Source organism: Canis lupus, chromosome 10, assembly GCF_048164855.1.
Source record: "Canis lupus baileyi chromosome 10, mCanLup2.hap1, whole genome shotgun sequence".
Classification (NCBI taxonomy): Eukaryota; Metazoa; Chordata; class Mammalia; order Carnivora; family Canidae; genus Canis; species Canis lupus.
In genome coordinates, this window is record NC_132847.1 from 30,463,978 (window position 1) to 30,481,074 (window position 17,097).

General features: G+C 36.5%; 1 protein-coding gene across 38 annotated transcripts in view; it reads right to left on the bottom strand.

Annotated features, from left to right (window-relative positions):
* PTPRD (protein tyrosine phosphatase receptor type D) overlaps positions 1 to 17,097 on the bottom strand; it is a 2,176,041-nt gene that overhangs the window by 67,380 nt on the left and 2,091,564 nt on the right. For all 38 annotated transcript variants that reach the window (XM_072841294.1, XM_072841327.1, XM_072841326.1 and 35 more), the window contains one exon: positions 11,936 to 12,059. In XM_072841294.1, the coding sequence (XP_072697395.1) occupies positions 11,936 to 12,059 (124 nt within the window). The remainder of the gene's footprint in view (positions 1 to 11,935; positions 12,060 to 17,097) is intronic.

The window sequence follows — 17,097 nt, forward strand, 5'->3', positions numbered from 1 at the left end:
TTGGTCTTTGACCAACTTTGTTCAAGAACAGCTTATTACCTTTATAAAAGTGAGTTTCATGACTTCCCATGTACTACTTCATGTGTACTCCCCACTTACCAATAGCCATCTAAACAGGTCCGACACCCATAATTATTATTCTAATCTTATAAGTGAAAAAACTGAGGCTAAATCTTGAGTTCATATTATACCTACACGACTCTTTCCTACGTTGTAGTATGTTTTATCAGGTAATGGACTATTCTTTCTTGTGGTACATACAAATATTGCTTACGTATTTTATACTGGGTTTTGTGTTTGGGGCAAAGAAAGCTTGGAGCTACAAAATTCAAGCCTTCAAGACCAACAGAGATTGTGATGAGGTGAATAGCCGGTAGAGCAGTGCTTCTGTGGCCTTCATGCATAGCAAGATGCAGCAACAGCAATTCAGAGTTAGGCCCTCATTTCACTTGCTGGGAATTGCTGGTTACAGCTTTCAGTGGAAAGCACACCTAGGCATGAATTTTGGGCCCCAAGTTCGTGTAATTATCTGCAAAGCTTTGGAAACGTACCATGAATTCAACATGCCATTTTTCTTCACCTAAGCATACGATTTATAGAATAGGGCTTCTTAACGGTAGAAAACAAACTGAGGGTTGCTGGAGGGGTGGGGAGTGGGGAGATGGAGTAACTGGGTGATGGACATTAAGGAGGGTGTGTGATGTAATGAGCACTGGGTGTTATATAAGACTGATGACTCACTGAACTCTACTTCTGAAATTAATATATATTAATTAATTGAATTTAAATAAAAAAATAGAACAGGGCTTTATGACATTGGTCCCACATGTGTTTAAATATTAAAAGAAGAGGAATCCTTGGAAAGATAAAGCTATTCAAAGAATATTTGTGATGAATAAATAATTCATGCTGAAGAATGCTAAAACCTTGAAAGCATGTTGAACTGCCAAAGAGTAACTATCTTAACTGTTTTATCATGACTGGGCTAAAATAATTTTTTTTCCTATTAACTTGAGAGAACTAATTGGGTCATATGGGTCTATTAAAACAAAACAAAAGAGGGGCACCGAGGTGGCTCAGATGGTTTAACATCTGCCTTCAGCTCTCAGGTCATGATCTCCAGATCCTGGGACTGAGCCCCACACTGGGCTCTCAGTTCAGCTGGGAGTCTGCTTCTCCCTCTCTCTCTGCCTCTCCCCTAGCTTGTGCTCTCTCTGTGTCTCTACCAAATGAATAAAAAACAAAACAAAACAAAACAAAACCAAGGAACACCTGGGTCACTTAGTTGGCTAAGCATCCAACTCTTGAGATCTTAGGTCTGGTTGTGATGTCAGAGGTGTGAGATCAAGCCCTGTGTGTGGCTCTGTGCTGGGCATAGAGCCTGCCTAAGATTCTTTCTCTCCTTCTCCCTTTACTCCCCCACCCCCCTAAAAAAACCCAAACAAAAAAAAAAAAGAAGCAAAAACACAAACAGACAAACTTGCTCTGCATTCAATTTTTCAAGTCAGGAGATAATTTGATTTGAAAAGACCTCCCTTGTTGAGGGGTGTTCATAATCATAAAAGTTTTATAATAAGGCCTCATGCCCTGGTGTTAAGTGAAAGAGCAGGATCCCAAATAGTACAGCAGTTATTTTATCAATGTGAAATTAAGTAATTATAATGGGTATGTGAGTATTTCTATATCACTCCATCCTGTAGGAAAAGTCACATGTGCCTTTTAAAGTCTTGAAACAATACTAAGCACTTGCTAAAAATTTAGAGAAACTGCCCAAGAAACCAGGACTTGTATCTAGGGCTGCTGGTAGTTTGCTCTTTGACATTTGGGCAGTTGTTCAACTTGTCCAGACCTTTGATTGCTTATCTGCTAAACAAGGCATGTTGGACAAATTGATTCCCTCCAGTCCTTTTGAGTTCTAAAATAAGATGTCTCTCTGTGATATTCTTAACCTTCTTGGATTCAGAAATCTCTGTGAAGTTATTTTAAGATAGAGGCTTTGTGTCTCCCAGATTAGGCGGGAACATGCTCTGATGCTCTTTCAAGCTGATTCCTATTGCTTCTACCTCTTATGTGCTGGGATGAGATTTTTTTGGTGTGACTGATATTTCAAATCTTGATTAGACTCTGGTGGGGGAAAAAGCAAACAAAATCAAATCCAAGGGGGGAGGACGGGGGTACTGTGGGATAGACTAGCAGGCAGTTTATTCATGGAAAGAAGCTGTCCCTGGAACATGGAGGTGAGAATGAGAAAGAGGTGGCCTTCCAGGAAAGACCGACTCCCATGCCTGCTCCAGTGGATAAACAACTACTGTACCACAGAGCTGCAGATGGACCTTCCGCTGAGCAGCTGACTCCGTCCCGACTCACAGCATGGCACCAAAACCCAGCTACTCTGATTTCCTTTCACTACTACAACTCCTTAGTGAAGTTTGTGTCCAAAAAAAAAAAAAAATGCTTTTTGGTAAATCAGTTTATTCCCTATTGTGAGACAGAAGTCCTCAAAATCCAATGAAGCACAAAAGCCACTTTCTACTTTGTAAATCATGTCTCCTTCTCCAATTCAATACACACACACACACACACACACACACACACACACACCATACCTAACAACAATGAATTGATGTTTAACACCCAGATTACAGGTTTTCCAACCCACAATGAAGAAAAAATCCTAACTTCATTGCTGACACTGGCAAAACTAAAGAGAAAATAGAAAAATGAAATCCAATAATAATTATTTAATTATTTAAATTAAACAAATGTTAAATTATTTAATTCCAAGTGGCACAGGCCTCAGCCTGTCCCCCTCAGCCTCCTACAGCCACATCAGAACTAGCAAAATGAAGGATTCTTTAGGCAACAGAGCAGAAAAATCAAATGCCTCTTGCAAAGGTACAGGGTATTATCTGCCTTGGGTGTCCCCAGAAGTACCACACAGAGGCAAACTGCCTTCCATGGTTCTACAGGATATAGGACAATTATTTTATTTTGTTATTTTGAGGGGGATTATTTTAGAAGCATGCCTTGTTATGTGAGCTCATCATGACAATGAGTTAAGGGGGGGATGAGCAATCTTTTCAAGAGTTTGTGAAGCCAGGCTCCATCCCCTCAAGGTTCTGTGTTCTCCTCCCCTTGGTTTTCTATTCCTCAGCACTGCTGAAGAGGCTGGATTATGAGAGTAGCCACAGAGAAGGATGTGAGTGATTGAATTGTCACTGAATATATTCCAAGTTTAGCTATACATGTTAGGAATTATCAGCACCTGTGATGGAGGAGACTCTTTTATAGTTAGGGAGCACTCTGCTCTGAAATAAAGCAAAACTTGGGCCAGTACAGTATCACAGAATTTTGTGAAACTAATATTAAGAAGGGTGAAATTATTATAGGGCTTTATACAACAATGAGGTAGTCTGAATCAAAGGCAGAATATGGCGATAGGAGCTCTGCCTGTAGGAAACTTGTAGAACCCCAGTCTCCTCACAGATCCCAGAATATAAGCAGCATTTTCATAATGTCCTTACCCAACACCTCTGTGAGAATATAATGAGTCTATTAATGCATTTGAAACTTCTAAAATACCAGTGGAGATTATTCTTATGATCAATGTAATAAAACAGTAATGAATACTCTACTGATGAAAAGTTATTCCAAATCTGGAAGTCCCCTTTCCATTTTCTATTTAAAAAATAATGGAGAGGGGGATCCCTGGGTGGCACAGGGGTTTGGTGCCTGCCTTTGGCCCAGGGCGCGATCCTGGAGACCCGGGATCGAGTCCCACGTCGGGCTCCCAGTGCATGGAGCCTGCTTCTCCCTCTGCCTCTCTCTCTCTCTCTCTCTCTCTCTCTGTGTGTGTGACTATCATAAATAAATAAAAAATTAAAAAAAAATAATGGAGAGACCCCTGAGTGGCTCAGCAGTTGAGCAACTGTCTTCAGCTCAGGGCATTATCCCGGGGTCCTGGGATCGAGTCCTGCATGGGGCTCCCTATAGGGAGTCTGCTTCTCTCTCTGCCTATGTCTCTGCCTCTCTCTGTGTGTCTCTCATGAATAAATAAATAAAATCTTTTAAAAAATAATGGAGAGGACAAAAATTATTTTATGACTTCCCAACGATATACAACCTGGGACTATATTTTACCAACAGAACCACAGTACAGTTGATGCAGGTTTTTCTATAGCCTCACAGCAATGAAGTGTAGATTCATTAGCATAATCTTCAGAGGTATACAATAAAAATGAATAAAAAATCCCAACAAGTAAAGACAATGGAGATAAAAATAAACTCATGGATTTTTTTGATTTACTTTTTGGCTGGCTTCCTGGAAACAGAGTAAAGAAGAAAACTAGCACATCTAGGCATCGTCTAAAAAAATTTTTTTTTTCTCATTTCCAGATAAGAAGCACCACCAGATATAGGCTGAAATAGGAGCTGGGGAGTAACCATCTCCACACCACTTGCTTGGCTACATGCAAGAGAAAGATGTCATTTTTTTTTTTTTTTTTTTGAGAAAGATGTCATTTAAGTAGCTCTAATTAGTCTTTAGGCACGCTGCAAGCACCTTGTGAATTTGCTCCAAGTTTCTAAAGGCTAAGTTCTCTCTAGCTCTCTATTTAAGACAAATTAAGCCATAAAAATTTGACTGTGCCCTGCTCCTCAAAAATAAATGCTTTCAAAAATAAAGTAAAAAGACCACCCTGAAATGACAGAATTAAAATTTGTCATGCTTGTAAACAACCAACTTGAAAAGTGAAGGACTGGAAATATTAAAAAAAACAAAACTGCTAAATCAATGATTGATGTTCTGAGCAATGTGAGGAAAATCAACTCAACCAGCAGTTGAATGAGATTTAGACAAGTTTTTTGTTTCAGTTTTTTTTTCATAGATGAGACATACAGTCTAACAAAATTCCTTTGCTAATTGAAATCGAATTTCAAGAGCAAAATAAAAGAAACACCAGGTACCCACAAATCAGTCATTGGTGTCTGGGGGTAAGGAGTAGGGAGGGAAAGGGTAAAGAGTTTCCTAAAAGGAAACTCTTTAGGGAGAGGGTAGGAGAGACTGAGAAAGTACAAGAACTAAGAGGGAGGAAATAGAATCATTTATTGAACTTATATGGGAAATAGGGCATGGCAGCTATTAAAGAGGTTTGTGGCTGGGGAAAATAATTTCAATTCTTTGATGTTAGAGCTTCATATGGAACATTTATATTTACAATAATATAATTCACATTTTATTAGAAAATGTTGGGTAAATTCTATTAACTTATTTTCCTGTGTTTTTGTTTTGTTTTTACTTATTGAAAAATATCAAGTGATTATAGAAAAAAAAAACAGATAACTCATAGCATGGGAGTGATGTGAAATGGAGGAATATGTTACCATGTGCTGACAGCTTTGTAAAATGAATCAGGAGACACTGAACACTGCAGTAGAGAAGCTAAGGCGCTACTTAAATGCGAAGCACTAGTGTGGCAGTCAAAGATAATTCAACAATACAGGGCAATACCAGTAGTTTCTTTTCTTTACTTTAAAAAAATATATGATTTATCTGAGGGGCAGTGATTTCCTTGAGTCACTTTCTCATTTTAAAGTGCTAAATTTCCCATCTCACAAATAATCAGGCTGTTGCAACATCATCTGTATTATTTGCAGTTGAATTTTTTTAATTGTTCCTATTATGCAAACCAAAAGGACATATTAGTAGTAATAAAAGAATTCATAATAACAGCACTGGTAATTTTCATAGTTTCCAATATTTATTAGGCATTTTCTTTGTTCCAGACACTCCCCTAAAAACTTTATATGTATTAATTCATTAAATTGCCCTAATCATTCTAGGAGGCAGGTACTATTATTAATCCTATGACACTGATGAGGAAACTGAGGCACAAACTCTTCAGAAGCAAGAATAGCTTAGGATGATTTAACAGAAGTTCTTGAGAAGAATGTGAGCCCTTGTAACAATGTATCCACTAAAGAAAAAGAGTGAATACATATATTTGTATTTTAAAACTTTAAATATATTCCCCCCAAACCAGAAAAAATAAAAACCTCCTATTTCACTAAACTTCTCTTATCAGATTTATAAGCACTCGTGTTACAGAATACATATTACATGATGTGGATTATTTGTCATTTCTTTTTTTTAAGATTTATTTATTTATTTGAGAGAGAGGGTGCATGCACAAGTGCAAGCGTCGGGGTAGAGGGAGAGAGAATCTTAAGCAGACACCTCACTGAGTTGTGAAGCTGGACTCACAACCCTGAGATCATGACCTGCATCAAAATCAGGATTCAGATGCTTAACCAGCTGAGCCAGCCAGGCGCTCCTATTCTTTGTCATTTGAAACTCTTTCATGGATAAAACCATTTAGATCTGGCTTGGTAGAAGAGACACACACAGGCTAATAGTTCAATTTGGTGTAAATCCTCTAGCTTAAATGTGGGCTTTTTGTTTGTTTCTTTGTTTGTTTTAGGAGAATGAATCTCTTAATGTCTAAGATTTAATATTTATATAATAAATATTAATCAGTGTCTACTGATTTCTAGATTTAGAATCAATTTTCAGAATTTTAGGAAGAGCAGGAAGGGTTTTACGCATCCTCATTCTGCCCTCAATCAGAACAAAACACCGAAGTCAGGAGTTTCTAAATTGACGAATGAGCTTACAAAGGGCTTCTGTGCCCTTGAACTCTCTGAAATTAATGTATACATAAATTGGGTAAGTGTCATTTGTTTCCAAGTGATGTTTAAAATGCTTGCGAGATTTTAAAAAGGATCTAGCTTCCCCAAAGGGTTAACTGTACTAAGTGACATGCCCATGGTCACAGAATAGCTTAGCTTAGAATTTAGTTTCCAGTCTTCTGTCTTCTTATTCGATGTTCTTCCTAATAGAACTTTAAAAATAATATTAAACAGACCAAAAAAGCCAACTGAAACCATTTATATGTCATTTATTCTTTGGAAAATTTCACTTTGACTAGAGTCTAAGAACACAATGGAAGACCTCTAGTTCTCAGATTTCCAACACGAGTGTTTAAAAATGTGTATTTCAAAATTCCTAGACAGTCTTCCCAGGCAAAAATCCATCATTTTTGAATAGGTATGACATATATATGTATGGTCATTATGACTTCAAAAAATGCTACAGTTCTGAGTGGCCAATTCGAGAGAATAGCAGTCTTGAGTTTGACTGACTCATATAAGAATTTTGGCTCTGCCTCAAACTACTAGCTACTAATTATAAACAAGTTACTTGATTGAATTTTAAAGGTTTAACAGTTTCTTCATCTGTAAAATTGATGATAACAACTAGCTTTTGAGATTGTTCTGAACATTATAGATAAACTATCCATGATTTCATACATGGTATAAAATCTATGACACGGTGCCCAATACACCACAGGTATCCAAATAATTACATCTATTTTAACTTTTTATCTTTGTTGTTGACATAAAAAGTAGAGTTTTAAATTTTACCTTATATTTAGTCCTGGCCAACAATTTTTAAAAATTCCATTTGAATATGGATTTTAAAGTAAAATATGAATTATGATCCTACTAATAGAAATAAATTACTGGTAGCAGTGAAGAATAATTATGTTTTAGGGGGAAAATACCTTTTTTTAAAAATCTAGGACTGAAATAATTATATTGAAGTTTTGCTAGTTATATTCCAATAAATAATCTGCCACTAATTAATATTCCTGGGTTTATAAGAAGTTGAAGATACATACAGAGTTACCGAGGCAAGTAAACCACCTTCGGAATCAGTGAGAGATAGATGCATTTGACCTTACTTCTGCAACCACAGGGCTCTGATGCATTTGGGTCTCTGATGAGTTGCCATATCGTGTCATTGCCTCAGATTAATTATGCCATAAAATAGGAAATGAAATACTAAAATGCAATGTTTGTATTATTTATTGTTTAATGCCCAATGATAAAATGGATTTTTAGGCAAAATGGTAAGTCTGGACATTTAGATTCAAGCCAGTAACTTAGTCAGACACATGGTCTATCCATAGGAAAGCAGTGTAAAGGAGGTGGGCCTATGTAACCATGAATTGAGGAATCAGAAGAGCTCATTTCCAATTTGAGTTCTATTCTTATATATGATGTGAATATACACAGACACACACACAAATATATACACAGTAAAACACTGTTGTGCGTACGGTAAATGATAAAATTCATAAGAAAGCTATGTAGAGCTAACTCGTAGAAGTCAGAAGTAAAAGAAATTTTACTCACATGCTGAATTTAACAAAACAAATGGGTAAACAAAAATCAGAATCAGACCTATAAATACAGAGAACAAACCACTGGTTGCCAGAGGAAAGGGGGGATGAAAGGATGGGTAAAATGGGTGAAGGGGAGTGGGAGATACAGGTTTCCAATTATGGGATAGATAAATCATGGGAATAAAAGGCACAACATAGGGAATATGGCCAATGGTACTTTAGTAGCTAGCCTTGTATGGGGAGAGATGGACACTACACTTGTGGTGAGCACAGCATAACCTAAAGAGAAACTGAATCAGTTGCATAAAACTTATGTTGTATACTTAAAACTAATGTGACATTGTTTGTCAAATCTACTTAAATTGAAAAATTTTTTTAAAAAAGGTTTCAGCTGAGGAATTGACACTCAGAGAAGGTGAGGTTACGTGACTAGTAAGTGACTAGTAAGCTGTGATCCAAACCCAGATTTCTTTGCTCTTCATCTTTTGGTTTATCCATTTCTTTTTTGCTACTTTAGTAAAAGTAATGAGCATCTTTGGATTCTATAAGATTAAACAGATAATTACTTATTATTTTATGTAGACATAAGTATTAGTTTCCATTTAGTCTTTGACAATATATAGTTTAAACTATGAAAATATATCCTATCACCTCTCTTCCTCAGGAGTTACTGATATCTCTTAAGGACAGCTTCCACATGGAGGGGATGCCAACAGTAACTGTACTAGTCAAAAATTTAATTGTGTTTCCATACTGCTTGCTCTATAATTCAACAATTATAAGTGTTTCTGTAGTTAGAAATCTCTTGAATTTAGTCTACATTTTCCTCAGCATAAATAAAATGACTGTAATTTGGAAACATGTCATGAAGTATTACTAGTTTCATGAAATTCAATAAACACACTGGTGCTGACACACAGTTCCCCATTCCTTATTTTATTTCCCTGCCACTGCTCAGTGGAGGTAGTGGAAAGGTTTGGCTCCAGGAAACAGAGATAAAGATAATAGGAATCACTGTGGTAACTTCCAGCGTTCCTTTATTGTCTGTCAGACCACTCTGCAAAGTAAACATGAAGAGGAGCTGCACCACTGAGAGAACAGCAGCAAAAATGTCCAAAGTAAACCTTCAACCAAAATCTTTCAAGTTATCACCACAGGTGGAACCCCAAACAAGCATGTTCAATTTTATAAATTGTGCATGAGGTCTCTTAACATTTAAATACTCTTGAAAAATCTGGCTCTGTGTTATCAAAGCTCCCTTTATGTGAGAAGCCTTAGTTAGCAGTTGTGTGATTCCTGTTGCCAGCATTCCTTTTCCGTGCTTAAGATATAGGACTGTGGCTTACCCCCTTAAATATCTGCCGAGTAGGGCTTAGTCTAAGATAAAATACCATTCGAGGTTGTAATCTAGATTAAAGCTCTCTATATAGCCCATAAACTTCAATTAAATGCTTCTAACCTTTTGCATACGACTTAAAATTGAAAGACTTTTGGTTTCTAGGTCAGCTCTAGATTTAGGATATATTTGTGAGCACAGAGCTATAAAAAGGCAGGTTTTAGCCTGATTCAAGTGCTTTTGCTTTCGTACTGTAAAAAGAGCATAGAAATGGAATGGTCATAGCTTCCATCGATCATAATAAAGGTACAAGGAAGAATATTTTTTGTCCTTCGACATACTTTACTGTTCAAAGATGATGGAAAATAACAGGTTAAAGAAAATAATGATAAAGTAGGCAAAAGTACAAGGTGACAGTAGTACTGAATGACCTAAATTCCAAGTGGAAATAATGCTATACAATACAGCAAAGGCAGACGGACAAGTTCTCCAGCCAAGATTATGCCAAATAGGTTCTCAATTTATATTCATTTAATTTCTATAACTTACCTGTTTCACTAATGGCAAAAAGATCTTCTCCTCCACTTGTGACTTGGTTTAGTTTCTTACTAACTATGGAGTTGATTTAGGAGACTTGAGACAAGAAATTGCTTTTTGTTTAACTTTTTAAAGTGAGAAATACAGAGATAAATTATAAATGCTATATGTTAATCCTCCACATATACCAATTACAGTTTTCAAATAGGACTTGAAGCAATTGCCTGTTTGATACCCCCTGCTTGAATAACTAGCATTGGTGAAATTTTTACAAACCTGATCATATTTTTTCATATGGAGAAAAGTTAACTCTTGAACTCCTAGTATCTTCAATAGCCTCAAAAAAGGGTTATAATATTTTCCAACTTTCGATGTTGATTGATTGTGAGAATTCTACAAAATAGATCTATGCCACGTAAAACCATTTTGAAGAGAGGAGGCTGCAGGTATGATAGGCTTGCTTAAATGCGGAAAGATAGTTCTTCCTAAAGAACTGGAAATAAATGTATTGGTTGCCTTTTGTGCTTGCTGGGAAAGCTTTTAAGCAGCATCTCATTTTCAAATTAATTTTGGGCACTAACGAAAGCATGTAGGACTTGGTTAGAGTTATGAGGTTAAATGGTAGTCATCACAGATTTGGGAAGCAGAAAAAAAGTGAAAGATATTTGGATGACTATGGATGACAATGTTTGAACTTCCAGGTTCTAAAAAGGACTGAGTATGAAGCTTGTATTATTTAATGCTTGACAAAACATCTGGAAGAGAGTAAGCAGTGAACTTTCATGTATGAAAAGGCCACAGAACTTTTCCAAAGGATGCCAATGAGGATGAATGTGGTATGTGGCAGTTGGTGGTCTAGGTTAGCAATTATGACAGAAGGAAGGATTTAAGTGACATTATAAATTCTTTTTTTATGGACCGAAATGTACTACCATAGCCAAAAGAAACCTAACAAAATGCTGAGTGTTGAACATGAGCTCCTAATTGATTTTAATATGCCATGTGAAGGGATTTATTACAAGAAAGGGATGAATAGAAAATACTCTCCTCATGAATCCTTTTAAGAAGCTAGGTATATTAGAGGTGTAATCCTCATCTTTTGGAGCAACCATTCCCTCTGGAATGCACTCTTTACTACAATTGTGAGAGATAGATTACCAAGCAGTCCACAAATTAGCAGTACCAGAGATTTCCAATATGCTTAATTTTAATTAATCACCACACCACCAACTCCTAACCTTTAGTCTGTCTCTAGTGGCTATCCAGGTTTATTTACAAACAAGTCCCCCGCCCCCCTCCCCACCCATTTAACAAAAAAAACAATCAAGGAATATTTTCCAACAATCACCATTTACTTATAATGGTCAGCAGCCATCAGTAAAATGGACAACTTTGATCTACTTCCCCTCTATAAGCATCAACTACATCATAACGTCTTTCATCTAGAGTTGAAGCAAGAAGGTAATGAAAGATGCCTTTATGTTATATTGTGTTAGGGATATTGTGTGCCCATATATAGTACATTTGTATGGGAAAGAAAATGTGAGAACAAGTGGTACCTGAATCTTAATTAACTATTTCCATTGATAGCGAAAAACCTAGCTAAAACTATATTATCATGCACACTCGTAAACTCATGAAAATAAAAGTATAAATAACATTAGAACAAGGGGTAGTGGAAAGGGAGGTGGGTGGGGGGTTGGGGTGACTGGGTGATGGGCACTGAGTGGGGCACTTGGCGGAATGAGCACTGGGTGTTATGCTATATGTTGGCAAATTGAACTCCAATAAAAAAAAAAAAAAAGAATTTCCTTACCTTCTATTGCTGATAGGAGAACCCGAGAATGATCATATGCAATTACATTTGCATATCTATTCTTTGGTTTGTTTACTTCCAAGTTTGAATGTTCCCATGTGAACTGCTGGCCAGGGTCAATTGACTTTAAAAGAAAAACAGCACACACATACACAAAATCAATACTTAATAACACCAGATTATAGTCATTCATCACAAGAAACAAACATGACTTAAGAAGCAAAGTCTGAAGTCACACTGTGTCAATGATGATCCTAGCTATGAAGCTGGACACTGATATAACCAGCATAACATGAAATGATTAACCATAGTAAAAAACAGTGATAGTCATCAACATTGATTCAAATGAAAAAAAAATCAATGTAGATGTTCTGTGAATATTGGAAAGGCAGGGTTTTTAAAATTGTTTTGCTTTTCCATTTCCTTCTCTGCAGCTGTACTTTACAAGTTATTGGGTTCAATATTCCGTCTAGTTCTGTGAACATTATTTTATCTTGATTATTCTCCCTACACTTTCCTGTCGAGACCGAATCTCACCCTTTAAATTTACTAGCTAGCTTCATTGGTCACAGGCTTCACTGTTTTTTCTTCACCTACAGGCTGACAACTTGATGGCAACTTAGAACTGTGCCTGTTTCTCCATAAAACACTGACCAGTATCACAAGGCATTTCATATAATTCAAACAGTTTAGGATAATAGTAAAGAAAGAAAGTTGGTTAAATCTAATAATCATCTTCAAATATCAATTTATAACCCAATGCAGATAGGATCTAATTGCTTTTCTGTTTATTACACTTTCTATTTATTATTATGTGTCATGTTGACAAAGTTTGCTTCTTTTTGTTCTTTATTTTAAACTATTTTTTTCTGACTTATAATGCCTTTTTTAATGCCTTCATTCAACCCATTACTCAATAACCTATAATAAAATATTGCATAGATATAAAATAATATATACATTTTTATAGTGAAAGCAGAACCATTATTTTGAGACTGAATTCAGGATTTGATTATAAAACCCTGAGGAAATTTTTAATTTCCTGTAATGTTATGAAAATCAAAACATCTTTTCTTCTATCATAGGACACTGACACTTTTTTAAGACATAATTTCATGGTATATGGAAATAAGAGTTCCTTAATTACATAAACATGATTTCAAATGATTAAAGTCAAGTTTTCAGAAATAATGATGAATTGAGCTTATATAAAGGTGAAATTCTTTAAAAAGTAAAGATACTATGTTACATTAATAGAATTTTTAGCAGTTGTTTTTGATGCTGGGCATTTACTGTGCTTGGATGTACACATGTGGAACTGGAAAGTAAAACATATCCAACAAGTACCACAATGTTAAAGATGTATATATTTTGTGTTTAATAGAGATAGTAAAACTCACAAGTGTAAAGAGTCAACCTATTAACAGTCATGAACAGCCACCAAACATACTAAAATTCTCAGCAGTATAGATTGCAGTCTCTACTAAGGATTATAAAACCCCTTTTCTTAGCCTATGCTAATCTATATATAACCAGTCCATCATTGAACAATATTCAGCACAATAACTATCCATGCTTTAGACTCTAAAGAATAATGAAATTAGGGGTCTTTCTAGTTTGTTCTTCCAGAGAAGTTCAGCATCTCCCCTGTGGAATGTACTTCTCTCCAAGTATCGGGTGAGGTGAAGCATGCAGATGCCCAGGTGGAAGCCTTCAAGTCAACCTTGAACCTTCTCCACACAAAGCAGCTTTATTTGGTGAGCAAGCCCTATCTTAAACTTTTCTTAAATCAGTCCCAAATCTACCAGCTCACTGTCATTCCCTAAATCCAAGCCTTCAGTATTTGATGTCTTCTTGAATTCTCTCTTCAAACTCTCACTCCAGTGCACTTTCCATACCAAAGTAGTCTTTCTGAAGCTCAGCTCTGGACAGGTTAGGTTCCTGCTTAAGAACCTCTACTGGCTCTGAGTAACCTACAGCTTAAATTCTGAAATTCTAAGTCACAGTCCTACCTAAACATCTTTAGTCATCTTTGCATCTACAAAGATAGCTCAATAAATTATGGTTCAGCAGACTTCCTTAAATGAATTGAATTGATGAATAAATGTTGTTGAGAAGAGTTCATAAAGAGAATCATGGAACAATTCTTTCATGTAACATGGGAGTTAAAGAACAGACTATGGAAACTGCAATGTGCAGTGCACTATAGCTAACACTTTAACACTCGTTATCACATGGTTTAATAGTAAAGTATGTGATCCTGAAATTACAACTAGCAGTGAGTGATATTCCACTTTACACTGATGAGCATTGCTGAGGACATAATGGTCTTATACACTGTTCTCTAAAATATGCCAAGAAGCTCCTAGGCTCCCTGATGCACAGTGCTTTGGCAGAAGATATTACTCCCTCTGATGACCCTGTTCTTTAGACTAAGATCACTCACAAATATGTAAAGTGGCATGCATTTAATTAGACTAATGAAACTGCATCTCTCAACACAGACACTGTTAACCCATGTCCATTTCCACTCTTGCCACATATTCCCAGCCTTCTGAATGCTTGATTTGATACCTACATTGAAGAGTTTAAAAACCAGTCATGGAAACATGAGTTTTATGTCACATGCATTAATATGTTTAGGCTTAAAGGCTGACCGTTGAGAAGAAGACCTATAAGTAATAGGTAATTATAATAGCTGCTAGGTCATGCAGTATCCTGTTTAATTCTCACAAATCTTATGAAGTACATATCCTTGTTATTTTCCAGACAAGGAAACTGAAGTAAAGAAAGATTAATTCTATAAATCTTACTGAGGGCCTTCTCTGTGGCAGACATTGAGCAATTTGATGGTTATTTGTTCACACACCTAGACTCATACATTTACCCTCAAACCCAGGTCTGTGTGATTTCAAAGCCAAGCTAATGATTAACAGCTAGTAATTACCAAGTCATGATGCTACTTATCCTGAAGGCCACTAAAAAACGAGAAAGCCCAATATGTGAAACACACTTAAACATAACTATCCGTTATCTTGCCAGTCCAAAAGGTACTTCTTCCCAACTGATCATCCTCTGTCATTCTAGGGCAATTACATAAGAAATCAAGTTTTAGAAATGAGGTTGGCTTCACATGGATGATAAAACAGATGGGATGTAACTTACATTTATAGTCATTTTATGCGGATCAAACAAATATTGATTAAATAATGCTAAACTGTCTTTGTGCAACACATACTCATCTATCTGTATCTATCTGTCTGACTGAACATTTAACAATACACAGCATAGATCATTATTTTGGAGCTTGTCAGAAAGCTGAGAGCAGTAAACTCAGTAAGAAATAATGACTACAAAAAGTAGGTGAGGTATAAGATGATTTTTTTTTCTATTGAGAAAAAATAAAACTGGTTGAGGAAAATCAAATTTCAATTATCCATCTTAATGAGGCAAAGGTACCATGGATGAATAAGACACTAATTCTCAAAACACACCTTTTTTTTTTTTAAAGATTTATTTGTTTGAGAGAGAAAGAGCTCTAGCAGGAGGGGCTAGTAGAGGAGGGAGAGAGAGAAAGAGAGAGAAAGAGGGAGAGAGGACCTCAAGCAGATGCTGTGCTAAGCATGGAGCCGCTTGCAGGGTTCTATCTCACAACCCTGAGATCACAGCCAGAGCCAAAAACCAAGATTCAGATGCCTAACTGACTTTTTAGGTTTTTCTTAGTGCAGGTGATGGTATAGTGCTTTGCATCTCTGTGTTCTGGTTTCTCTTGCTGAATCCTCCTAAGGAAAAATAAAATGGCCAATATGGAAAAAGAACAACACAGGTCTGGAGAAGTTGATTTCCACTCTAATCTTATATTTTTGGCTAACCCACCATGACTATGCATCGTCCTACTATAAAGTTAATCTGACATCACCCCAATATTATTCAAAACAATTTGAAATAAGCACCCTTGTTCCTAATGGATTCAAATTCTTCCTGCCGAGGGCATTTGGTTTTCCTCAGCTTGACTCTCAGATTATCTCTTCTCATCCTCTCAATTCTATTTATCCAAACAACTTTTGGTGAGATATCCCCTCCTTCCTAGAACTCAATCCCAAATTCTACCCTCATGAGCTGGAATCCTGGCCAAGTTTTCTGTAGCTGCCCTGGAGGAAAGTTTGCAAGTTGGAAATAAAGCAATGTAGATGTATTCAACGCAAATTTAATTAATGGATTTTTAAAAAATATATTTTATTTATTTATTCATGAGAGACCCAGAGAGAGAGGCAGAGGCAGAGGCAGAGGCATAGGCAGAGGGAGAAGCAGGCTCTCCCACAGGGAGCCTGATGAAGGACTGGATCTCAGGACCCTGGGATCACAAGCTGAGCCAAAGGCAGACACTCAACCACTGAGCCACCCAGGCGTCCCTGATTAATAGACTATTTTTTAAAAATAAGCTATATGGCATTTGTATATTGCATTGTCATGGAATTCGTAAACAAGAATGCTACTTCCTCATGTTTACTTTTGTTTCTCTAGGCAGTCAACAAGGCCCTGGAATATACTGAATGAAGAGTATGTAGTACCTAAACCTTCTCATGTCAAACCATATTACTTTGCTTCCTATCTGCATACGTAGCACATGACACACTCCCCTTCCAACCCCAATATGTGTGTGATTGAATCATTCTAATACTAACAGGACTTCAACTCAATAGCTTTGTCTTACTGAGCAGAGTGAGCAAAGAAAAACCTCCCTGCCATTTATTTTTACTTTTTAAAATTTTTGTTTATTTGAGAGAGAGAAAGAGAGAGAGAGAGAGAGAGAGAGAGAGAGAGAGAGAAAGCACAGAAAGAGAGAGGGAGAAGCAGGCTCTCCACTGAGCAGGAAGCTTGATATGGGGCTTGATCCCAGGATTCCATGATCATGACCTGAACCCAGCAGAAGGCAGTCACTTAACTGACTGAGCCACCCAGGCACCCCAAAACCTCCCTGTAATTTAAAGAAGAAAGGGAAAATCCAGAGAAGACAGCTGGTAATATCAAATACTATGCATTTATGTAGTCATTTACTTGATGGTCTGAAAGTTCTAATTTTTTTTAACCAACTAGAACTTTGTCTTAAAATAGGTTAAGTGGAAAAAAATAGGTAAGTGGAAAAATAAGTTACATATAAC